This window comes from Sander lucioperca, chromosome 9 (genome assembly GCF_008315115.2).
Source record: "Sander lucioperca isolate FBNREF2018 chromosome 9, SLUC_FBN_1.2, whole genome shotgun sequence".
Lineage (NCBI taxonomy): Eukaryota > Metazoa > Chordata > Actinopteri > Perciformes > Percidae > Sander > Sander lucioperca.
Window position 1 is genome coordinate 17,091,170 of NC_050181.1, and position 26,520 is coordinate 17,117,689.

A 26,520-nucleotide genomic window follows, 5' to 3' on the forward strand; every position below is an offset into this window, starting at 1 on the left:
GAACAATAAAGATGAACACAAAGAAAGTAAGGAAAATTGCTGCACGAGTGAGAGGAAGACGAGTACCAGGACACTTCTGTCTCTGTCTTCTTTTCATGAACCGTACATTCTATGAAGCTACTCTGAGATGGGTCATTCATTTTTTGTATTTAATTTCTGCAGCAAAAGAAACCAAATGCATGCATTTACTAAACCCAACAAAACAAAAATGTAGAGAGGCTTCAAGAGAAACTGCAGTGTAAAACACAATCTATGGTCAATACAATATACTGTTGTCTATTGTATAAGGGCAGACCTGACGCATATAAAATAATACAGTTTCTGTAATTCCATCTGATGTCAGTGTTTTTATGACATTGTGCGTGATTGACTAAATGTTCCTGTTGGAAGAGAACATGTGTTAGTGTTTTGGAAGAATTATTTGATTTTGAGACACGTTTGCATTGTTTTGGTGGACATTTAGTGAATTATTGTATTTTGAAAATTAGTGTTAGAGTTTAGTTTACAATGTGTGATTTTGAGCATGACTGTTTTGTCAATTGTGTGTTGGTGCGTTAAGAGTTTAGGAAAGTAGTTAAAGTAGTTAAAGTATTGAAAAAATTGTCATAGCGATCAGAAAAAACAGTAATAAAAAAATGACTCAAGCGGATTAATCGAGTATCAAAGTGGTTTGCGAGTAATGTAATAGTTGACAATTAATTGACTCATCTTTGTAGCTCTATAGATCTTTGTTTCCCCCCCGCCACCTCAGCCATGGCAGAAATCCCCCGCCCGTGCTCTATTGATTCTAAACTAACTGCTGTTACAGTGCAGAATGCAAAACGTCTCTGAAAGCACCTGTCAGATGCTCGGTGTCCAACTAATGTTGACTCGCCGTTGTGTTGGTTGGTTCGTTAGTTGGTGAAAGAAAGTAGCGCACCGTTTACCAAAACATGTCACAGATTGTTATTTTTAACGAGGTTACACAATAGTGGGTTTTGTGTTGGTCGTACGGCCGTCAACTGACTCGCCCTTCTCTCTCACTCCAGGGCAAACCGTACATGTTCGACAGAGTGTTCCAGTCAAATACAACACAGGAGCAAGTGTACAACGCCTGCGCCCAGAAGATTGTCAAAGGTGAGCTCTCTCTTTGTGTTTTAATCAGCGTGACGTATTCTTTAGAGGCACGTACTCGACAAATGAAAGGGACACAAGCCCCGCCTTTTTAAGAGAGAAGCTCCCACACTGGACTCTTTTATAAACACACTAAAACCCCTGGTTTTTACTAAAGTCTATGAATAACTATTTGTTGTTGTATGGTTTGCTTTGGTTGTTGTGTGTGGCTGTGTGTTCTAAACATTTAAAGTCCTGCGTAGATCTGTGCACGCACTGGTTCTCTGTGTAATTGTTTTTGAGTCGCTTTTGTGTAAAAAGCACATTGTGTTACCTTGATTTGCATGCAACTTGCTATAGAAATAAAGTGTGATTTGATAAATCTTGACTCGAATGCAAAAGCCCTCCTGTGTGGTGTCTTGTAGATGTCCTGGAGGGCTACAATGGAACGATTTTCGCATACGGGCAGACCTCATCCGGCAAAACGCACACCATGGAGGTAGGGATGATTTCTAAGAACTGGCGGTGTTTTCAAATAACGTGCGTCTTGTTTTGGCTGCATCTTCACATCCTCACATTTTGTGTGCTCTCTGTTTGCAGGGGAATCTCCATGACACAGATGCAATGGGCATCATCCCCAGGATAGTTCAAGATATCTTCAACTACATCTATTCCATGGATGAAAACTTGGAGTTTCATATCAAAGTAAGTAGTTAAAGGGGGGCTGCCGACCTGTCCCGCCACCGGCTGAGAAGTGCTGCAGTGCATAGAGAGACGCCACCCTCCAAATGTGAAGTGGCATTTCGTACCCCCAAATTCAGATTCCAGCTCCAGATAATGTGTTTTAAAAACCTGATACTTATGGCTTACCAAAACTATTTCAAACTGTGGGTGCTAAGTACTTCCTGTTTTGCAGTTTGCTATTACTAAGCATTTTTCTGGCGACAATGTAAGTGCTGTGTAACATGTCACTTGGAGCTGCTGCATCATAGTTCCTGGCTGACTCCCCACCGTGTGTGTTGATCTCTACTCAGGCATTACAACACATGCCGTTACGTTTTTGCGTTGAGAATGAGAGAAATAAACGCAGCGTGAAAATGTAAGCGATGAGGCGTTAACTGGATCCAGTTTAATTAGGATTGAGATTGTTTGCTCTTCAGAATATACCAGTGTTGACTCTAAAGGAAAACACAGCCAGAGTGTTTGCTATCAGGCAAATGTGAAGAAATCCATCAAACTGATCCTGGAAAGATTATGAGAAACCAATCTCAAAACACTTTTTGCACCTTTTTTTCCCTGTGCCTCTTGGGTTTTTCCCCTTATTCATAATATAGTTTGGATTTGATGCCGTCTTTGTCTTTTGTGCGTGATTATTTCTTTTTTAAACCTGTATATTTCTGTGCTGTTTTATCATCCGCAGTATGAAAACAGCTCCCTGTGTTTATCTCGATTCTCTGGTCTGATCTCTCAGCTGGCTTGTCAAATAATGAGGCTTCTTCTCTTTTCACAGGTTTCGTATTTTGAAATTTACTTAGACAAGATCCGGGACCTTCTGGATGGTAAGTGGCTGTAAATGGTGCGGTGAACACTGTACCTCTCCTCCTGCATCTAGTCGTACTGGACAGTGGTCACAGACGTTAGGGCTGCTCCATTATGGAAAAAAAAATCATAATCGCCATTATTTTGGTCAATGTGGAAATCGGGATCATTTAACACGATTACTCATTGACTTTGGAAAGATGTTGCAATAAATTGAACTTAAGAAATGGTAAAAAAAAGTCAAACAAATCAACAGTGAAATCAACTTGAACTGTGAAATTTCCCTGAATACTTTTCCCATTTGAACATTTGTTGTCACTTAGATTCAGAACACAAGACAAAGTAAGAGTTTACCTGCAAAACATGATGTGCAAAAATAATCTTTTTTTTTTTTCCAATTCTTGTGTTTTTGTGATCATTGTAGCTGAAATCGTAATCAGGATTTAAATTTGGATGAATTGCACAGCCCTAACAGACGCGACAGAACGAGCTGCTAAAAAGCCGTGAAACGTCGGGGGGAAAAAAATGAACGAGCGTCAGTGTTGCAAACATGATGGAGGACGATGGTAGCTGTAAACACACGGACTTTGTTGTTAATTTAAATGTGTATTCTACATACAATCAACCCATAAAAACGCGACAAGTGTGTGATATTGATCATCACCTTGACTAGTGTCAAAATGAGCTGCAGAAACTAGAAAGTTTTTTTCTGTTGTACATGTAGGTTCTCATATTAGCCAGTTCTTTTTGACGGGGATGTCAAAAACACTATGGCCCTGTTTACACGCGCCGTGTGCGTTGTTTGGAGCAATAACGCCACCTCCTTGTCTGTTCCATGGATGTAAATTAAGAGAACGGTCTGTCCAGACAAAATTGTCAGCTTTTGTTGTTCGCTTCGCGCTACTAGGGAGAGGAGAGGGAGAGAAGTAGAAGGAAGGTTCTACGCAGGCGCGCGGACTTGGTGGTGTAGTGTGGCAGTGCTTCACACTACCACATAGCCGCCTGGCATGCATACTGCATCGAATTTCACACACTTTTGCGTCACCATATGCACGCAGATTCCCCCCAAATCGCTCGTCTAAACGCGGAATAAAAAGTGAGAACGCGACGCCACTTTTGCGTTTTCTCTTCAGATCGTTTCCGTCTAAACGTAGCCTCTGACTTGGTGATAACTATATTTGTTAGCGATTCATTTTAGTTAAACAAACAGGACATTTATTAAATAGACTTGAAAACAGTCCCCACAATACCTGTTCTAATTGGCCAACAGTTGTAGCTCAGGTATATAAACCTGCTGAGGGGAAGTTTTCGAGCTCGTACACAGTGTAAACTGTTCAACGGGGAAACATTTCAGAAGTTATTTGCTGATGGGAGCCATTCATGTCCAAGAGCATTTGCGATGTGATGACCAGAGCCCATCCGCACTAGCAGTGGGATTGGAGGCAAAGGCTTTAGGCACACACAGAATTTAGCTTCATATTTATATAAATGTTTACATTTTTTAATGTTCAGGGCAGTGGTACACCCACAGAATGCCATGTGGTTGTAGTGCAAGGTCAGTTTCCCTGACACCTTTTTCCCTCTCATCTCCAGTGTCAAAGACCAATTTGTCAGTGCATGAAGACAAGAACAGAGTACCATATGTCAAGGTGAGACCCAACTGCCTGCAAGTAGTACCTGGTAAAAACCTGTTAGTGAAGGCCGACCATCTAACCACATATTGATTTTTCTTCAAAGGGCTGCACTGAGAGATTTGTCTGCAGTCCCGATGAGGTCATGGATACCATTGATGAAGGCAAATCAAACCGACACGTAGCAGTTACAAGTAAGAGACCACCCTGTAGTCTGTTTCACAAATCCATTGGCTGTAGTTTTAGCATTTTTGAGACTGATGTTTTTGTTTTTTTAGACATGAACGAGCACAGCTCCAGGAGTCACAGTATCTTCCTGATAAACGTCAAGCAGGAGAACACCCAGACAGAGCAGAAGCTCAGCGGCAAACTTTACCTGGTGGATCTGGCTGGCAGTGAAAAGGTACAGAGAACCATCTGTCATACATATTAGAGGTAGATTCCTTTTGACTTATTCATTATTTTTTTACATAAAGAACTGTAGTCTACATTTTAGCTTGATCCATTTTCCTGTATTGCCTACTTGGGTTGGAGTCTCAAACATTGTGCTGCCTGAGACCTGGTTGAGGTTATGGTCTGTGATTTTTTTCAGGTCAGTAAAACGGGAGCAGAGGGAGCTGTGCTGGATGAAGCCAAGAACATCAACAAGTCTCTGTCGTCCCTGGGAAACGTCATCTCGGCTCTGGCTGAAGGATCGGTCAGTAACTCTACTTCAACTCTCTTTGGTGGTGTTTTCTTAAATCTGTTGGTGCAATTAAGGAGCCCCTGTTATACTCCTTTTCAGTGTCATATTTGTACTCTTGGGGTCTCCTAGAATAGGTTTACATGCTTTGATGTTTAAAAAAATGTATTATGTTTTTCATACTGCCCTTTGCTGCAGTGCCTCTGCCTGAAACGGTCTGTTTTGGCCCAGTCTCCTCTGATTGGTCAGCTGGCCCACTCTTTTGTGATTGGTCCTTCTCAATTAATAATCGAGGAATTTCAAACAGGAATGTGGGCGAAGTATTTCAGGCAGTTAGGAAAAAGTGCTGTATGTCTGTGGGAGAGAAAGCTCCATTTGGAGTGAAATGTGTGTGTATTACGTACACAAAAAGCTAACCGACCAAAAGATGGGAAAAATCCCAAAAAAGCATAATAGGGGCTCGTTAAGGAGATCAATTTGCTGAATATACTGTGGTGTTCTGTGGGTTGTGGTCTTTTAATTTGCACTGTTTGTAAAAGTGAATGATCCAGTATGTTTCCTAATTGAGGTTACTGTGGCACTGTTGTCTTGTCAGTTAAGCTTTAATCGTTACTTCAGCACATAATGAGCCCAAATGTGTTTTTCTTTTCTTATTCAGCACAACAAATGTTAGATCTGCTATAACCTTAGGTGATGATTTTGTCCCCAAAGGTGTTTTTTTTTATAGCATTTTAAACTCAAAGACATAACTGTTGATGTAGCAGACAGAAGGTGAATGCGGTGTTTACTAGCTGCACAGCCCCAAAGCTAGGTGTGCATCTGGAAAACCTGCATCTTTTTCACTTCTCTTACTGTGACAGTGCCATTTCCCACCATCTACAGGTCCTTTGTGTCGCAAGAAATAACTCGAGCAGATAGCGGCTTTCCTCCAAGCAATGTTTTGCTTTAGCGGCTTCGTAGCGATCTCACACTTTTCACTTCAAGAAACAGTTGGTTTGTTCTTGGGCGCCTTGGCTCTGTAAACGACCTGGAGCAGACAGCCTCTGATATATCTGTGATGGTCTGAAACAAACAAGCCATTGTACAGTGAGAAGTCACACTACTGACTGAGCATCGTGGTGTCTTAAGAATTATAACAGTCTGCTGCAGCTTAGCTGTCTGTATCAATACTAATCATATATCAAGTTACATTTAACTGCCGTCTGGTTTTACTTCACTCATGAGAACTGTAACTGAAGCCATAGCATCCTGTTGTTTCTGTGCTGGTGAAATCACACGCCCCTTCTTCAGTTTCAGGACCGCAGGCACCGCATGTTTAATTGTATTATCCTAACAGACAATAGCATACTTTTCTATTGTATTTCTTTTCTCCGTCTAACTCTGGGGTTTATCATGTTGACTATTACTTAGGGGTGTAAATCCCATGTTTTACCACAATAAGATATTCTATTGATTCTTTGGACGATACAATATTTGATGTTATTACAGTATACATTATATATATATATATTATACAGTAAAGTCTGCCACAATAGGATTTCGATACAATTCAGAGCCCTGCGACCGATACAAGACGATACATAAGCCCGTTTAACACAATCAGTTACATTTATATATATTCACAAAAAGCAACCAAAATATGTTGTCATTAAATTGTCATTGAAGCTAGTGCGTAGGTCCTGATCACATTCACACAGTTCCACATTGATACCTGGAAGCTGCCCAGTACGACCAGTACAACCACAGTCTGATCTGCTGCCCACTGAGCAGCTCCACTGTAGCCGTTGTGGTTAAGGGCCTTGCTCAAGGGCACCTTAGTGATGGTAATGAGGGAGGGACAAGCGCTGCTCTTTCACTTTCCCCACCCAGATTTGATCCTGTCGGTCTGGGGATTGAACCGGTGACCAGCTCGCTTCTTTAACCTTTAGGCCACCACTGCCCACCACGACTTCTAAGTAATGACAACAAAACTGTCGGCGTGTCCACATGACACAAGCCTTCCGTGATCGCGCACGCGCCTCCCCCCCCCTCCTCCACGCAGCTGCTAGTAGCCAAGGAGGTAATGTAACCCCTTACTATAATAGCTACAATAAGAGCTTTCAGTTTAGATGAACTCACCACAGTCTCCTCCAGACCCTTCAGGTCCTGTCTGGCCTGCTCCCGTCTGTCCTGCATCACCCTGAACAACAACAACAGTAGTTAACATCTGAAGAAATGCACGTGCCACAATGCTGGGGATGAATGGCTGAATATTCACTCTATCAGGCCATTAACACCAATACCGCCATAGCCCACGCCAATGAACGTTGAGATTAACGAATGAAATGATTCCGTCATTGTTACTGCCGTGTTTCCCTGCTGCCCGGCCTTTACTACATACCTATTTTGCACATTCCTATATTGTCATAATGATATAATAAAAAAAGAGGGGTTTTTGGTGTCGCTTTTCACAAAAAAACACCTTTATTCGCCAGGAGCAGCGCAGATTAACGTGTCTTGCTGTAGAGATTTAAAGCTATAGTGTGTAGTTTCTGTCGTCCCCCGTGAGGAATTCTAAGTAATGACAACAAGACTGTCGGCGCGTCCACATGCTAGTAGCCAAGGAGGACACGGAGGATTAAAAAAACATGGTGGACTCTTCAGAAGAGGTCATTATCTGCACTCCAGTTTCGGCGCGGGAAAGTCACCGGACGCCACAATCTTCTAAACATAGTCCTACTGAGAAATAGAGAGAGGTGTGGAGCTGATAGTCTTAATTAGCTTTGTAGAAACTCATTTGACAACGGCTGGAATGTAACGGACGTTCATTAATATCAAAAAGTTACGCACTAAAGCTTTAATTCAAATCAAACTAATCTTTCATAAAAGGAATAATTATAATTTAGAAATTTCAAAATAAAGGCGCATCCCAAAGATGACGATATGTATCGATATTTTCACTTTGTATCAGTAATATGGGATCGTTGGGGATTTTATCGATATATATTGTTACACCCCTAGTATTACTGTAAAATAATCTCTAATCAAGGTGGTCAAGCTTAGATATAAAAGCATCTCGGTCAAAAGGCACGTTGTCAGTTATTTATTTGAACTATTTGATGAATAGAGAAAATTGGTGATTCAAAGATTATTATTTTTTTTTTTTACCATAACACAGATTTTCTCTGAAAGTTTGTAGGCGCCACCGCAGTAAGTTTCTGTTTGTGTTTCTGCTGCTGAAATGTTCCTGTATATGTTTGTGTGTATACCAGGGCTACATCCCCTACCGAGACAGCAAGATGACCCGTATCCTGCAGGACTCGCTGGGCGGTAACTGTCGAACCACCATCGTCATCTGCTGCTCGCCTTCCTCCTATAATGAGGCCGAAACCAAATCCACCCTCATGTTCGGACAAAGGTCGGTAGGCCAGTAGAACCAAAACAAGCCACACTGCTCTGTCATTTCTAATATAAATACTTTTAAATTGAGACCCCTTTAAAAAAGAAAAATGCAGTTTAAAAAAAATAATAATAATACTTTAAAATAGAGTTTAAGAAGTCCATGTAAAGGTGTAGGAAAGTTATGGAAAACCATACATGTATTCATAATCATTGTCACATTTGGGCCAGATGGATGGATGGTTCAAGCTTGGTTTTTTGAAGGAATAATAGTGCATAAAATGTCCTTATTATTTTCATGTTCAAGTTTTTCAAGTGGAATTTTTTTTCCCCACACCCAGAGCAAAGACCATCAAGAACACGGTCACTGTCAACGTGGAGCTGACGGCAGAGCAGTGGAAGCAGAAATATGAGAGGGAGAAGGAGAAGAACAAGACCCTGAGGAGCACGGTCACCTGGTTGGAGAACGAGCTCAACCGCTGGAGGAACGGTGAGGAGCTGGACTCTCTTATTCTTCCACAGATTCCTTAGAAAAATGAAACCATGCTGTACAACTTTTCACGTTTGATCCTGATTCTTTGACTCAGTGGTTTCACTGCAGGTTGCAATGCCACAAACGGATGTTGTCTTTGATTCCTACTATAGGAAAACATCAGCACACCTCTTTGTATCGGTGTAATGCATTAACACCTAGGAGTGATGGCGCTTTTGTCTTTGTGGTCAGTCTGCCCACTGCATGTAGTTTAAATGGCTGGCTTGGTCTACAGTGCATCATGGACAACTTACTTTAAACTTATTTGTTAATTGGATAATACAAATAAAGCTCTTTACACACACAAACTTAAAGGTGCAGTAGGTAAGACTTATAAAACTAACTTTCTGTCATATCTGCTGAAACTGACCCTATGTTCCAGTAGAACTACATGAAGCAGGTCATTAAAAAAACAATCCGTCTCCTCTGGCTCCACCTACAGCCTGTAGTGGGATTTGCAAAAATCCACCGCTCCCTGTTCAGATGCACAAATCAGGGCCAGGGGGGGTGTCTAACTGTGTGTCAATCACTGCTCAGGCACACGCATTCATTCTCCCTCGTGGGGGGAGGGGCTGAGAAGTTGTTGATGTTAAAAAGTCCTGGATCTTCACAATCCTACCTACAGCACCTTTAATATGTGATGGAACAAATACAGTTCTTTACACACACAAGCTTAATATGTGATAGAACACTAGAAGCTCTTCACATACACAAACCTAATATGTGTGTGTGTGTGTGTGTGTGTGTGTGTGCTCCCACCCCAGGGGAAAGTGTGCCAGTGGAGGAGCAGTTTGACAAGGAGAAGGCCAACGCCGAGGTGCAGGCCCTGGACAACATAATCAACGAGAAGCAGGCCTCCACGCCCAACGTGCCGACGGTTCGCCTCACCGACGTGGAGAAGGACAAGTGTGAGGTGGAGCTGGCCAAGCTTTACAAACAGCTGGATGATAAGGTGAGGGAGAGGCCAGGAGGTGTGGAACTGGGCTATGAATGTGGGCTTGTAGACTAGCACATTATGTATACCGGTTTTACACACTACTCGCACATGACGTGATAATGAATTTCATCATAAAATATGCAAATGTCACTTTAAAACTGCTGTAGGTTATCTGAAGGGAAACTGATCGAATCTGTAGCAAAAAAAAAAATTAAAATGAAGAATGACATGATGACATGCCTAGCTAGGTAACTAAAGAGACATTCCTCTGATTCAAGCCTCATGGTTTCCATCTAATGTATGTTAAAGTGCTCATATTTTGCTCATTTTCAGGTTCATAATTGTATTTAGAGGTTGTACCAGAATATGTTTACATGGTTTAATTTTCAAAAACCACCATATATTTGTTGTACTGCACATTGCTGCAGCTCCTCTTTTCACCCTGTGTGTTGAGCTCTCTGTTTTAGCTACAGAGTGAGACATCTCACTGCTGTTCTATCTTTGTTGGGAATCGCACATGCTCAGTAGCTAGGTAAGGACTACTAGCCAGTCAGAAGCAGAGTATGAGGGCGTGCCATGCTAGCAGCTAGGTGAGCATTATAACATGTGTTCCAAAGTGACCACGTTTGTCTCTGAAGTAAAGGCTGGACTACAATAGAGCTGTTTGGAGCAGTTTGTGAACAGTGTTTTCTGTTGGAGATGGTAAGTCCCACTGGGGGGGGGACTTTGGGCTTTTTCACTTAGTAAACCTATAACGTGCACAAAAAGATATATAACACAATAAAGGAAAGGGAAAAAGCCAAAAAGCAGAATATGAGCACTTTAAAATGAGATTAGAGAGAAGCAAGGCGACTGTTTGATTCTAAAGGTGCTGACACACCAACCCGATTATCGGCCGTCTGACAGTCTGGCGAGGCCGGTGACTCAAGTCTGTTCAGTGTGTTCCGTGCTGTCGTCCGTCGGAGGAGCCGTCGGCCTTCATTTGGGCCGACCCGACATGCTCAGTCGGAGACAGGGCAGTCGGGACTCACCCGGAAATGGCGAGCGGGATGAGCCTCTGAAAATCTGACGAAAATCTTTTTTAAACTGACCTTTGTTGATCTGAAATGAAGACAGATTCAGCAACTGCACGGCCTATTTCTCTCTTAAAATGTTTTCAGAAACACGTTTCGGTGAACTATTTTAGTAAAATATGAGATCGTATTCTGAACGAGCCGCCATGACAGTCTGGCTGTGAATTTCTGGAGAAAAAAGACCCACGTGACGCGTTTGTCCAATCAGCTGCCGGTTTTCATTTTCTGGTAAATAATCAGACTGTTAATGGAAACAATACAGAGCAGCGCCGCCTGCTGCTATGGAGACGTATTACGTTTCGCGCACGCGCAGAGCGTACGCTCAAGTCGGCGTCGCCTCAGTGTGTTCTGAGGTATGTTTTTGGACCTCGGGACCCGACTGATCAGTCGGACTGGCTTTACTGCCGACGGTCGGCCGTCTGGTTGGTGTGTAACTACCTTAACATGTTCCTGCTGGTCTTTGGATCATATTTCCACCAGATGTCTTTAAATTCATTAGAAATAAATGTTAATCCATAGATGTCACCTACTGTTAGATGTCCCACTGGTTGGTCTGACAAAATACAGCCTGAAGAGAGAGGCATTCTGTAGTTGGTGGATGTCTTTGTGAAATCCAACTTTTAATTAAATTTTTGTCACTATCACATTTTAATTTAAATGTTAAAAACATTTTCATGCAGAACGCTTGCTTACTGAAAATTAGCCCTGGTCGTTATTCAAACGAAAATTCAAATTCATTCAAACTAAACCCATTTATCCTCATACAAAAATCCATATCTTTGCTTAGCAGGGGTTCAGCAGTCCCTATAACAAGTAAATAAAAGCAGTGTTCCTTTTATATCATCCAAAGCTTTTTCATTTATCAGTCATCTGCCACCCTGTGCCGAGCGTCTCCAGGGATACGTGCTGTTGCTGCCGTGAAGGCTAATGTCCCTTTGTCTCTCTGCACCTGACAGGACGAGGAAATCAACCAGCAGAGCCAGCTGGCTGAGAAGCTGAAGCAGCAGATGCTGGACCAGGATGAGGTGAGTACTGGGGTCACGTGCGCGATCATGGAAGGCTTGTATCATGTGGATGCAACAAGTCTTGTTGTCATTACTTAGAATTCCTCACGGGGGAGACAGAAACTACGCACTATGGCTTTAACAGAACAAAATGCTAATTGCTTATTCATCCATATTGTATCAGACATTGACTAATTCCTGCAGCGTTCATTTAAATGAAAACAAGTAACTCAATTGCATTTCCCTCCCACGCTTGCAGCTTCTAGCGTCGTCGCGCCGCGACCACGAGAACCTGCAGGCGGAGCTGAACCGCCTGCAGGCGGAGAACGAGGCCTCCAAGGACGAGGTGAAGGAGGTGCTGCAGGCTCTGGAGGAGCTGGCCGTCAACTACGACCAGAAGAGCCAGGAGGTGGAGGACAAGACCAAGGAGTTCGAGGCCATCAGCGAGGAGCTCTGCCAGAAATCGGTGAGCTGGGGACAGACCCAAAGCCACTTTGACGCTTTAAGTTCAGTCATGTGCCTTTAATTTGTTCTTTGTTTTTGGCTATGGTAATATGTAACACAATTGCGCAACACAATCAGTTGACTTGTACAACCTGCAGGGATAGAAATAACTCCAGACACGTGCATGCAGACTTGCATGCTCACATTTCTTACTGCTACAGCCCCTGTGTTTCACAATTCAAAAGGACATCGGGGATGACTATGTTCCATCAGTCTCATGATGTACAATATGTTGGATTGGTCCAGGAGCAAAAACTATTCACATTAATCACAAACTAGTGGAACTTAAAGGAAGAATCTTGCCATTGGGGATTAGGTAAACCTGCACCAAAACCTGTCAGTTTCAATCTTTTTAAATAGTGGAAGTGATATGTTATATTTATTTTTATTTCTGTCTTTTTTTTTCTTTTTCAATTGAAAACAATAGAACATACTGAGACAAAGAATACATGATATGTCTCTCTCTCTCTCTCTCTCTCTCTCTCTCTCTCTGTCTCTCTGTCTCTCTCTCTGTCTCTCTCTCTCTCTGTCTCTCTCTCTGTCTCTCTCTCTGTCTCTCTCTGTCTCTCTCTCTCTCTGTCTCTCTCTCTCTCTGTCTCTCTCTCTGTCTCTCTCTCTGTCTCTGTCTCTCTCTCTCTGTCTCTCTCTCTCTCTCTCTCTCTGTCTCTCTCTCTCTCTCTCTCTCTGTCTCTCTCTCTCTCTGTCTCTCTGTCTGTCTCTCTCTCACTGTCTCTCTGTCTCTGTCTGTCTCTCTCTCTCACTGTCTCTCTGTCTCTCTCTCTGTGTCTCTCTCTCTCTCTCGCTCTCTCTCTCTCTCTCACTCACTCTCTCTCTCTCACTGTCTCTCTGTCTCTCTCTCTCACTGTCTCTCTCTCTGTCTCTCTCTCTCTCTCTCACTGTCTCTCTCTCGCTGTCTTTTTCTCTCGCGCTGTCTCTCTCTCTCTCTCTGTCTTTCTTTCTCTCACTGTCTCTCTCGCTGTCTTTTTCTCTCGCGCTGTCTCTCCTTCTCTCTGTCTCGCTGTCTCTCTCTCTCTCTCTATCTGTCTCTATGTCTCTCTGTCTATCTCTCGGTCGCTCTCAATTTTTTCAATTTAAAGAGCTTTATTGGCATGAGAAGACATTGCTTATTTTTCCAAAGCAGATAACATATAAATAAAAGCAAATTAACAATAACTGGCACAACATAAACTATAACATGAACACCAACTTAAACATAAAGTTTCTTCCCCCCCCCCCCCTGCAGTCCATCCTGTCGTCTCTGGACTCTGAGCTCCAGAAGCTGAAGGAGATGTCCAACCACCAGAAGAAGAGGGTGACCGAGATGATGTCTTCACTGCTCAAAGATCTGGCCGAGATTGGCATCGCCGTCGGCAGCAACGACATCAAGGTACTGGGGTGCCTCGTGCACGGTTGCTATGGCAGCACTACGGCTACAGTAGCAACACCAGCTTCTAGGAATCCAGAGGAGGAGGAAGAGGGATTTTTTTTTTTAATGGATGATAAAGAATCCTTTGACAGGATGTTGCAGTGATACAAATATATATTGGAAAAAAGGTTCAGGCCCAGTGACTAACCACGATACATGTCCAGTACAATGTCAGTTCAGATATTGTGATGACCCAATGCATGAACACCTGCCTCTTTGTTGTATTTCTTTTTTTATTTTACTTAACCTTTTATTTCCCCAGGAATATTCTCATTGAGATTTAGATTGTCTTTTACAATGGGAGTCCTGGCTAAGACAGCAACAGACTTGGAACATAAACAGCAAACAATGATCAGTGTTCAGTAACAGGACGTGTACATTGAGTGGTCAGACAGTCCTTAATCCTGTTTTAAATAATAATAATAATAATGCTTTAAGGTGACTCTGTAGCTCACACCAAAATGAGGTTGCAGAGACTTTCAAATAGGGCTGTAACTAACGATTATTTTCATTGTTGATTAATCTGTCGATTATTTTCTCGATTAATCAATTAGTTGTTTTGATCTATAAAAATGTCAAAACATGGTGAAAAATGTGGATCAGTGTTTCCCAAAGCCTAAGATGACATCCTCAAATGTCTTGTGATGTCTCAAACGATTAATCGATTATCAAAATAGTTGCCGATTAATTTAATAGTTGACAACTAATCGATTCATCGTTGCACCTCTACTTTCAAAGCCCTTTCACCAAGCACAGTACGGGTTCAAAGAGTGACCTACATCATTTGTCCATGTGACCCAAGGTAGCAGCTACTAGGGCTGGGGCGATATGCTTCTGTCCCGAGTCGATTCTTTCACGATACGTGGGTGCCGATTTAATTTGTGTTTCATTCATGTTTAATTTAATTTATTCTAGAAGTGGAGCGATCCGATAGTATTGAGTATTGGGATTTTTCTTTTCCTTCTTTAACAAAACAAGCTGAATAATATGCTTCTAGAGACAATACATCATGAGAGATTTTTAAAAACTAATTGTTTTCTAAGAAGAATGCACATCACATGTCCGTCAGTTTGACGATTTATTTCAGGACATAATGTGGATTTTCTGCATTTTCCGCTTTGGTCAGAAAATGGATATGATGTAGTCGCCGTCAGTGGTACCTTTTTATAAACAGAAAATATTTAGGTATATCATTGGTAAAACTGAAAAGAATGACACAAATTATATAATTATGCTGTATGTTCAACAACAAAACGGACACGTGAGATAAAGCTGTTTTCACACATACACGTAATTAATCATTTTGACTTTAGTCGCGCAACCTTGCCCCTATTTTCACCTGTTGCTGAGTAACGTACATTAACATCCCATGGTCTCTTGAATGTAGCATACCTGTAGCAAGCTCCTTCATAGTAACGAGCGGTAAAATAAACGTTGAAGAGGAGCTCCATGCTACAGAGCGGTGATTGCTAGTTGTTTAAGCCGCTACAGACCTCCGTCACAGCTTGGTCGTGTCAGCGTCATATAGTAGATGTGTTGAGCCGCTAAAGAGTTCCTCAACACCGCCTCTGGTGCCCCGCATGGTGTTCCGTCAGGTCAGCTGTAGCTGGTGGTTCAGTTACCCGAGAATAGGGGACTGTGAGCCGGGTACAGAGCACTGCGAGCTGCCGGTCATTTCGCCGGAGATTACGGTTAAGTAAGTAACGACTAGTTAAGAAAAGAACTAATGTTAGTCCCTGTCGCTGCCATGTTGGCTACGTTCAGACTGCAGGCAAAAGTGGCCCAGGTCAGACTTCTTCAGAAGTAGTGTGAACACTCAAATCTGGCCCAGATCTTATTTTTTTCAAATCAGATTCAGGCCACTTCCATATGTGGTCCTGAATCAGACCCAGATCTGATTTTTGTGAACAACCAAGGTGGATTTGATGCGACTTTTACCTCAATGACCCTTGCTGTGCCCTCTCTACCCGCGGGGAGGGGCGGGGCCCCCTGCTCCCGGTGCAGCTGTCAAATGGGGCGGACTGTCCGCAGTGTGCCCCAATGGGGATCGACTCACGTAAAAAAGGTGATGTCGGCAACCCACCGGAGCCAAGGAGTTTAACGCACGTGCGAGTCAGAGGGTCGCCCCGTGGCGCAATGGAAGTGAGGGCCGGTGTGCGCTGGCTGAGGTAGGATCCCGGTCCCTCGGGGTCGGGGGCATCACCAGCCCGTCTCGCCCCCGCACCGTCGGGGAGGTGGAGCGTGAGTGCGTGCGAGGGCGAAGCCAGAGGAAACTCTGGTGGAGGCCCGTAGCGGTCCTGACGTGCAAATCGGTCATCCGGTCACACAGACCTCTGTAGTGAATTTGCAGCCATAACCCAAAGGCCAAAATAGCCAACTTGGCTCTCTTTCTCTTCATTCTTCTCCTCCTCAGCACCTGCTCATTAATCTTACGGCTGCCATTACACAAACATTTTGAAATAAAAGCGAAAATGCTTACTTCCTCCATAACCTCCCTAACTTTAGTGCAGCAGCGTGCTGCTTCTGATGTCATTGGTATTGGTCTTTTGCGCATGCGGGTCATTTCAAAACCGCAAACAGTTCACACTGGAATCTGATATAGAGCCCGTTTTGGATCTACGGGAGCCTGGAGGGGAGCGTTGGCGGATGTTAAGGAGAAAACCGGTTTTCATTTAAACAAACAACTACACATTCCAGTTAATCGATAAAATCAAATTCATCGCCTAGCCCTAATTCTGTGGTTGTAAAAGGGAGACAAACCAACGTTTTCCTTCTTTCTTTCTTTCTTTCTTTCTTTCTTTCCATGTGGTCGTGCCTCTTCAACGTTCCCCTTCTGTCCCTCCAGCAACATGAGGGCAGCGGGCTGATAGACGAGGAGTTCACTGTGGCCCGTCTCTACATCAGCAAGATGAAGTCCGAGGTGAAGACCATGGTGAAACGCTGCAAGCAGCTGGAGGGCACCCAGTCGGAGAGCAACAAGAAGATGGACGAGAACGAGAAGGAGCTGTCCGCCTGCCAGCTGCGCATCTCCCAGGTACGCAGCAACTGACCACAGACGTGTGGTGACTAGGGCTGCACTAGGTGAAAACATATGGAACTGCCATTATTTTGACTGAGATTGACATGATGATTCACGACATTGGAGGGAATGATAGTTTTTGTATCATTATTTCATTGAATATTTTTTTTTTCGAGGATCTGTACCCAACAGAAATGTTTTCTGTAGGATAGGTTTTGTAGGCCGGGATGTCTCTGCAGCACCACACTACTACTTTCAATTTCTATAAAATTGCGTGTAACTGTGCGGCCCTAGTTGTGAACTGACTGATCCCTGTGTGTATGTGAAGAAAGAATCGTTTCTGAATTCTGACAGCGATTGCGTGCATGAACACCTGTGTTATTTCTTCTCCAGCACGAGGCTAAAATCAAGTCCCTGACGGAGTACCTGCAGAACGTGGAGCAGAAGAAGAGGCAGCTGGAGGAGAACGTGGACTCTCTCAACGAGGAACTGGTCAAGCTCAGCGCTCAGGGTACGTCGCCAGGCAACAACAGGGACACCAGCACTCACTTCAAGTCCACTTTAAAGAGCTCATATTTTGCTTTTTGGCTTTTCCCCTTTCCTTTATTGTGTTATATATCTTTTTGTGCGCGTTATAGGTTTACTAAGTGAAAAAGCCCAAAGTCCCCCCCCAAAGGGACTTACCATCTCCAACAGAAAACACTGTTCACAAACTGCTCCAAACAGCTCTATTGTAGTCCATTCTAGGGCTGGGCGATAGGGAGAAAATCACATATCACGATATTCTTGACCAAATACCTCAATATTGATATTGTGGTGATATTCTAGGGTTGACAATTGGTGCTTTAACAAAATATCTTAGATATTTATATCTATAGATTTTAGATGAATAATCCTCAGTAATGTGGACATAATGTCTAAGTGGGGAAAAGGCAAATAACAGAACAGCTAGGTACCAGAACAGCTACAACAGTCTGGTAAGTTCAGAAAAGTACATCACTTTACTGTAATGCATCCTTTAAAACCAGGAAAAGACAAAACTAATGTCATATAAAAATATTAAAATAAAAATTATATTAAAGATATTACGATATCCAAAATCTAAAACGATATCTAGTCTCATATCATGATAACGATATACCGATATATTGCCCAGCCCTAGTCCAGCCTTTACCTCCGTGACGAACGTGGTCACTTTGTAACACACGTTATAATGCTCGCCTAGCTGCTAGCATGGCACGCTCTCATACTCTGCTTCTGACTGGCTAGTAGTCCTTACCTAGCTACTGAGCATGTGTGACTCCTAACAAAGATGGAACAGAAGTGAGATGTCTCACTCTGTAGCTAAAACAGAGAGCTCAACACACAGGGTGAAAAGAGGAGCTGCAGCAATGAGCAGTACAACAAAAATATGGTGTTTTTTGAAAACTAAACCACATAAACCTATTCTGATATAACCTCTAAGTACAATTATGAACCTGAAAATGAGCAGAATATGGACACTTTAATACATTATGAGGCAGTCCCAGTTGTTGATTCCTAATACTGAAGTACGGGGTCTACCAGATTGTCTATTTTTTAGTTTAGAGCAAGTGCTAAAAAAGTGTGCACACGTGGCATAGCAAAAGGGTTAGCAGGCTGAGTCTATGAGAGTCTAAATCAGCCACATTTTTGTTTCTTTTTTTTAATCAAATTATTTGACAAGAATTATGTCTAACAACTTATTGTTAATCGTATTCCAAGGGCTTTAGTGAGGACTAACATCACTGAGTTTATCTCTCTACTCCCATCTCATTGCAATGAACCCTGTGTGTTTTACAGAGAAAGTCCATGCTATGGAGAAGGAGAGTGAGATCCAGACTGCCAATGAAGTCAAGGTATGTTCCTCAGCCCCACTGATCAGTGGACATTACACGCCATTTCTGGCTAGTCTATTTTCAACAACCAACTGAAAACTTAACTCCTAAAAATAAACGCTCAGCGCAGATCCAGTACCACAACCGCTTGTAAAGAGCCCGCTAAATCTTGGTATTGTTGATTCATCAACTTAACGGTGTGTATTTGTGTGTGTGTGTGTTCAGGAAGCGGTGGAGAAGCAGATCCACTCCCACCGTGAAGCTCACCAGAAGCAGATCAGCAACCTGAGAGATGAGCTGGACAACAAGGAGAAACTCATCACTGAGCTGCAGGAGTAAGACTTGCACTTCTGTTTCCTCAGTCATAGCTCTGTTAGAAATGAAAGGACAGCAGCGGTGATACATCTTACAGTAAAGGGACAAAATTACGTTTCAAACTATAAGGAAGGAAGGAAAACAATGTTTTAGGTATGATATTTTGAGATTTGAAGGAGCAAACAGCAGTAGCAGCAGCTGCGTAAAAAGGTAGTTCTAACATGTTGTTAAAGCAAAAGAATCCTCGCTGTTGACACGGATGTTCAGATTCTGTCAGTAGGTTGACATAAACGTGACGCCATGTTGTCTCTTACAGTCTGAACCAAAAGATCATGCTGGAGCAGGAGAGGCTCCGCGTGGAGCACGAGAAACTCAAATCCACCGACCAGGAGAAGAGCCGCAAGCTGCATGAGCTCACGTACGTCACACACACACAGACACACACACTCACACTCACTCACACTCTCTCTCTGTTTTCACTCTGTTGTCTCAATATTGTTAACATTACTCCGCCAGGCATTTTAGGGGTACTATAGCCGCCAAGCCTGACGCCCAAGAGTAATTAATGCATCAACCCTCTCCATCTCTATAGTGCTGCGTTAAAGCTTTGGTGGCCAACTTTTTGATATTAATGAACGTCCGTTACATTCAAGCCATTGCCAGATGAGTTTCTACAAAGCTAATTAAGACTATCAGCTCCACACCTCTCTCTATTTCTCAGTAGGACTATGTTTAGAAGATTGTGGCGTCCGGTGACTTTCCGGCGCAGAAACTGGAGTGCAGATAATGACCTCTTCTGAAGAGTCCACCATGTTTTTTTTAATCCTCCGTGTCCTCCTTGGCTACTAGCATGTGGACGCGCCGACAGTCTTGTTGTCATTACTTAGAATTCCTCACGGGGGACGACAGAAACTACACACTATAGCTTTAAATCTCTACAGCAAGACACGTTAATCTGCGCTGCTCCTGGCGAATAAAGGTGTTTTTTTGTGAAAAGCGACACCAAAAACCCCTCTTTTTTTATTATATCATTATGACAATATAGGAATGTGCAAAATAGGTATGTAGTAAAGGCCGGGCAGCAGGGAAACACGGCAGTAACAATGACGGAATCATTTCATTCGTTAATCTCAACGTTCATTGGCGTGGGCTATGGCGGTATTGGTGTTAATGGCCTGATAGAGTGAATATTCAGCCATTCATCCCCAGCATTGTGGCACGTGCATTTCTTCAGATGTTAACTACTGTTGTTGTTGTTCAGGGTGATGCAGGACAGACGGGAGCAGGCCAGACAGGACCTGAAGGGTCTGGAGGAGACTGTGGTGAGTTCATCTAAACTGAAAGCTCTTATTGTAGCTATTATAGTAAGGGGTTACATCCCTTTGCAAGTAGAAGTGATTGACTTCCTGTCTACAGATCACACTGACACATTGCTGCAAGTTGTGAATGTCCAAAGAAAGAAATATCCATTAGTCGTTACACCAGAGATGGGGACTCGAGTCGCACTTTAAGTCGCACAAACAGCTGACTTCAGACTTGACTCGGTCTCGACCCAAAAGACTTCAGACTTGACTCGATCTTCGAGACTCGTCAAGTGAGTGAAAGATACATTTAGCATGTATCGTCACAGGTAACAAGCTAACCATCGCAAAGTGTTGTGCTAATGCTGGGAACAGGCACATTGTAGCTTTATAGTTGTATCCATATGATGTGACAGACTTAGGTTAATTTTTCACCAGGTCTGAGGGCTAGAGGGATGTGGTAAATAGACCCCATAAAGTTATCCTACAGCTGATGTTGATACTGGACTGTATGGATGGTAGCTACAGGACATGCTTTGAATTCATAAGATTTAACAATGTTAAATAAATAACAGTTAAATGTTAAATAACAGTGTTAGGGACAGATTAGATGGCCAAAGTCTTGAGACTTGACTTGGACTTGTGGCAAAAGACTTGAGACTCGACTTCAACTTTCAAAAAATGACTTGTGAACATCTCTGCGTTACACTCAAGTCAATATGATGTCGAATCAATGAATCATTTTGAACTCGATGCCAGCGTTGATATTGAGGTTTCAAACACGCAGAAACATATATTGACATTTAGTGTTACAGTGAGACTGTTTGATCTAAATTGATATCTGCTGTGTTCCATCCATTCTTTATTCACTGGTTCTTTCCGTCTGTTCCAGTCATCTCAATCACATTTTTGTTGAAATCGATTGCTTGTCTTTTTTCCCATTCAAGGCCAAGGAGCTGCAGACTCTGCACAATTTGAGGAAGCTCTTTGTCCAGGATTTGGCTACCAGAGTGAAAAAGGTGACTATGATTGTTCGTTGCCTGGTTGACAAGAAAAAAGGGGGGATTTGTTCAGCAAAGAAAACCAAACAAAGGACATCATTGATAACAAAATGACAGTAGTTCTGCCAGCAACCGCAACACTGGACGGATGACTGAAGTGCTACGGATTAAAGGAAGTAGAGCCTGACCCATATGTTGGCGGGCCGATATTAGGCATTTTCCAAACTATCGGTATCAGCATTTATAATGGCCGATAAATGAATATTTAATAAATTGTGTTGGCGTTGCATAGTCTGTCCACCAGAAGGCGCTCTACAACCTCCCTGTTTGGCAACACTCTTTGATTTGTGTTGTTTTTGTTCAAAGGACTTTAAGTTTCATATCTTAAGTTTGTATTTTTATACATTTTATTTATCAGAACTTTTATATATTTTGATGTTCCTCTGTTCTGTTGTGACAATTAAACAGTTATATTATTTTAGTGAAGACTAATGAATAACTACAAATAACTAATGTTAGGGAAATCTGTTTATGTTTTGTAACGCGTTTCTAGATTATCTTTTTTAAAATATATATCGGCCGATATATCGGAATATTGGATTTTTAAATCACCAAATATTTGTATCGATATCGGCCTTAAAAAAACCTTTATCGGTCGGGCTCTAAAAGGAAGTTATGATGTGAGTTGTAAGTCCCCGTGCATATTATTTAAGTTTTAATGCTTGTGTGTTATTCGTTGTGCAGAGCGCTGAGATGGACTCGGACGACACAGGCGGCAGCGCAGCACAGAAACAGAAAATCTCCTTTCTTGAGAACAATCTTGAGCAGCTCACCAAGGTTCACAAACAGGTAGGATTTAAAATGCAACAACCTGCCAACGAGTACTGCTGTCCTTTCAAGATCTCACGTTGGCCTTCTCTGACTGGTCGCCCTCTACGCTCTCCATCAGTGGTAGAGCTGTAACAATTACAACAGTTACTGTACAATGAATTGTCTCAGAAATGATTGCGATTAACAATATAACTGTCTCTTTCAGTCAAATGTAAGTTTTGAATGAATCCCAGGATACATCTTTTGGTTATGTCACAGTTATGTGACCCAGATAATTTAATTACACAAATACACAAGCCACGCCTCTTTATTATCATAAAAACATATTTTCTAACTGTATCCCTCAACATGTACAGAGTCAAGTGTCAACAACTAATTGAAATAATAATAAAAAAATATAGTCCGACCAACAATCACTTATATAATTACAATTAGGCCTATCTAAACAAAATCAACAATTACCAGTCATACGCTTTAAGACCTTAGCTAATGTTAGCAATTCATTGCGGTAAAAACAAAGAAACCGCGATTATGTAAACATGTTTTTTTTATTTTTTTGTAATTGTTACAGGCCTACTCTACCACCTTCCCCTAACTAACATTGTCTTTTCTCAATCATGCTCCCCCGCTGGTAGACCCTAAAAAGGGACTTAAAGAAACAATTTAACCCAATGCATGTTGTCCCACAGCTGGTACGTGATAATGCAGACCTGCGCTGTGAGCTTCCTAAACTGGAGAAGCGCCTTCGCGCTACGGCTGAGCGGGTCAAGGCCCTGGAGTCTGCACTGAAGGAGGCCAAGGAGAACGCCGCCCGCGACCGCAAGCGCTACCAGCAGGAGGTGGACCGCATCAAGGAGGCCGTCAGGGCCAAGAACATGGCCCGGAGGGGACACTCGGCCCAGATCGGTGAGTAGGGATGGGTGAAAGTCCCATCTGCAACTTCTTTTATTCAGGGAAGAAGACACGGGAGCTTTGTGACACGTCTCTGTGCCTGGAGAAGATGTCCTCTTGTACCAGTATTTTACAGATCTTTCCATTTTTATTAGTGTTGTGTCTGAATCCAAATGCAAATCTCCCTGCCTTCGCTAACCATCATCTGTATATTAGAAACGGCCAATCCTTAATTGATCTCCTCTTTCTCCCCTCCGCAGCCAAGCCTATCCGGCCCGGGCAGCAGCCGGTGGCGTCCCCCACCCACCCCAACATCAACCGCAGCGGGGGAGGCTTCTACCAGAACAGCCAGACGGTGTCCATCAGGGGAGGGAGCAGCGGTGGCAGCAGCACCAAGCCAGACAAGAAGTAAGAACAACTCCACTCCTTGTTTTCAGGGAGCTAACCAGACCATGTGCTGGAACCAGAGAAGGAAACATTTAAAATGACCGTAAAGAACCAAGAAACTGCATCTAGAAGCATTTCTTATTCTAGGTTTCCTGTATGACGCATTGATGAATTCTCTTCATCTAACGTCTCCAGTATGATTCTGGACGGAGGCCTTTGTTACACGTCATCCCACCCCCTTTATTTCTCTCCATGTTTCCTGTCTACATCTCCACTGTAAACCATCCAGTTAAGGCAAAATGCCTTAGCAAGGAAAATGAATAAGAGCATACATAGTAGCTCTCTGTTTAAGTTGCACGTTTTTGGTGTTAACTGCATCTGGTGACTACAGAGTGAACCACGCGAATATAAAATATCTATACCTGTATCGCACCTTTTAAAACATGGAGTCAACAAACTCAACAAACTTCTCAGAATTAGAAATAAGAACAAAATGAGACTAAAACAATCCAAAGTTACAACTACAACAATATGGACAAAAACAACACTTTAAATGGAGTTTAGAAAAATGCACTAATCAAATACTACACTACACTGATAAACCAATACCTCAGTCGTCACTAGGGTTGGGTATCCGATGCTGGTGCTAAAACGATCCTTTTAAAACGGGTGTCGGTGCCTGAACCAATACTTAAAAAAAAAAATATAGAGGAATAGGGTATTTTACAATAACTTTGAATGCACCACGAGGCTTACCAGTTTCAAGTGAACACACCGTCAGCGGCAGCTGCACACTGCTCAACGTCCCCCTGTTGGAATCCTCTCCAGTGAAATCCAGACACCCTTTACACCGTTTAGCTGTCAGCATTTTAAGCGTGTTTAATTCAGCTGCTAGCTAACGGTAGGCTAACGTTACCTGCTGTCAGGTGTAACGCTAACTAGCGTCACGTGCAGCGATGCTTCTGTTGCCTCTAAGGTCTGTTTCAGAGCATCAGAGAGCAGCGCAGAAGGCATTTAATTGGCACCAAAATCCGCGTTGCTATTCGGTCCGGTAGATACCGGTCGTTTAGGCACCGGGTTTCGCTACCCAACCCTAGTCATCACATGATCGTTTATATCAACTATTAGTAGTACAAGAATGTCTTTAATCAGTTTGGGATCCAGTTTTTTGGTGTACATGTGTTGATGTTCCGATTTTTCCGTACATAGCAGCCACATGAACGCAACATCTGCCTCCTCTTCCTGCTTGATATACCTGTCGGCTGCATGTTGTGTGTGACGTGCACTCACTACATCCTTTCTTTCTGTGCATCTGCAGCTGAGGAGCAGCGGGGATAGAAGGACGACGCCACTGAAGAAGCCAATATCACCCCCCACCCAGCCCACCCCCCCAGGCCCGAAAACCCCGTCATTCCATTACAGCGAACAGGCTTCTCCTCGCTGCTTTGGAGCCCCGAAGGAGTTTCTGAATTATAAATATATATATATAAATATTCCTGGCCTGTACAGCTCCAGCCCCCCCCACACACACACACACACACACACACACACACACACACACACACACACACACACACACACACACACACACACCTCTTCACTCACTCCACCACTTCTCATCATGACTTATCTCTTTTTCTTGTACTGAATATAAAAATAAGTCAACAAATTTAATTTAAATTCAATTTAAAAAGGGCAAGATAATATCCGTATCCACCCAGGAAACCGAACGCAGCCTCGGCGAGCGAAACGGGCGTACACCTCAAACGTGTCGCTTGGGTTTGGCTTTTGTATTTTGCACAGTCTGTCGTCGTCCATCGTGCGAGTAGTCGTGCCCTGTGCCATGCTGAATGTTAAAGGGTAAAGCAAGATCTGAACCCCCCCCCCCACCCCCCACCCCAAATATAAACCAACAAATTAAAAAAACACAACCTAAAACAAAAAAATATAGACCCTGCCACGAGAAATAGCTTCTAGGCTAACCTCTGTACATTTCACCATAACTATTATCGGTTGTTAACCACACTTTTCTCTGAATAGATTTGACATGCTACTTAAAGGAAGAAAACAAAAAAAAAAAAAAAAAAAAATTACTGTATGGTTTTGAATTGACTAGATGGTGTCGAGCACTACTGTTCTGTCCGGTCTTGTACAGATGTAAAATTGGCACAACTGCACATGCTTCCCTAGAGAGAGAGAGAGAGAGAGAGAGAGAGAGAGAGAGGGAGGGAGGGAGGGAGGGAGGGAGGGAGGGAGAGAGCTGTATGGAAACGGCAGGGGGAACGGCTAAAAAGAAGGATTCAAAAAAATATAGAAAAGCCACACCGTGCGACAGTGTACTGTAGATGTATTTAACTAAATACCTGTGGAGGCCAATTGTTTTTATCATTAAGTTAAAAATCCAAACCTATACTCGTTTCTTGGTGACTTCATGAGAAGGATGTAAACGCGATGTAGAAGGAAGGAAGGAAGAGAGTGATCCGGTTGACACGACGCACTTCCACCTTCTTTTTTTAGCCTTTGCTAAGTAGCTCCCGTACCGTTTTGACCTCTCTCAGTGGTTAATAATGCTGTGTTAATGGGCGCCATTGATGTCTCTCTGCACATTGGAGCACACCGTCTGAAGGCATATAGACTGAGATAGCACACCCGATGCTCGTCCTGTCCCAGCGGGGTCGCTGTCACTCGCTCTTCTCCAGGACCTTCCTTTATGTTTTTTTTTTTATAGTTGTAACGGTTTGATCCCTGCCCTATCATTTTTTTTTTCCCAAGGTTGCCTCGCCTCCGTTTTCTTTGATTGTTTTTTTTGTCTTTCCTCCCACACCCTTTTTTTTTGTTGTTTCTTAATAGATTTAGGATCTATAACTGTACATGCCCCCTTTGGTTGTAAATTTGTTTTGCTGGGTTTTATGTACTGTATCTCTTTCATGTTCCATAGATCGTTTGGATGCATATTTGAAGTGGTGCGGCGGGGGGTTGGGTGGGGGGGTGTCAGACGATGGGTCAGACGCTTGCCGCTGATCAGCCAGTCAGGAGGGCAGGGTGTGAAATTGCACAACAATCTTCTGTCGTCATCTGTAGGGGCTTATTTAACTTAATCTAGTCAGGGGTGTAGGATTTA

At 42.9% G+C, this 26,520-nt stretch overlaps 1 protein-coding gene across 1 annotated transcript in view; it reads left to right on the top strand.

The window, feature by feature from the left end:
* LOC116044913 (kinesin-1 heavy chain) overlaps positions 1-24,908 on the top strand; it is a 31,664-nt gene extending 6,756 nt beyond the window's left edge. The window contains exons 2-26 of the mRNA XM_031292442.2: positions 1,029-1,116; positions 1,518-1,591; positions 1,693-1,797; positions 2,603-2,651; positions 4,225-4,280; positions 4,369-4,456; positions 4,541-4,665; positions 4,855-4,959; positions 8,196-8,341; positions 8,664-8,812; positions 9,619-9,806; positions 11,821-11,889; positions 12,128-12,334; positions 13,616-13,759; positions 16,644-16,832; positions 17,211-17,328; positions 18,639-18,694; positions 18,899-19,008; positions 19,305-19,406; positions 20,250-20,310; positions 21,237-21,308; positions 22,035-22,139; positions 22,811-23,027; positions 23,273-23,420; positions 24,718-24,908. Of these exons, the coding sequence (XP_031148302.1) occupies positions 1,029-1,116; positions 1,518-1,591; positions 1,693-1,797; positions 2,603-2,651; positions 4,225-4,280; positions 4,369-4,456; positions 4,541-4,665; positions 4,855-4,959; positions 8,196-8,341; positions 8,664-8,812; positions 9,619-9,806; positions 11,821-11,889; positions 12,128-12,334; positions 13,616-13,759; positions 16,644-16,832; positions 17,211-17,328; positions 18,639-18,694; positions 18,899-19,008; positions 19,305-19,406; positions 20,250-20,310; positions 21,237-21,308; positions 22,035-22,139; positions 22,811-23,027; positions 23,273-23,420; positions 24,718-24,721 (2,775 nt within the window). The 3' untranslated portion in view covers positions 24,722-24,908. The remainder of the gene's footprint in view (positions 1-1,028; positions 1,117-1,517; positions 1,592-1,692; positions 1,798-2,602; positions 2,652-4,224; positions 4,281-4,368; positions 4,457-4,540; positions 4,666-4,854; positions 4,960-8,195; positions 8,342-8,663; positions 8,813-9,618; positions 9,807-11,820; positions 11,890-12,127; positions 12,335-13,615; positions 13,760-16,643; positions 16,833-17,210; positions 17,329-18,638; positions 18,695-18,898; positions 19,009-19,304; positions 19,407-20,249; positions 20,311-21,236; positions 21,309-22,034; positions 22,140-22,810; positions 23,028-23,272; positions 23,421-24,717) is intronic.
* Positions 24,909-26,520: the final 1,612 nt, after the last annotated feature.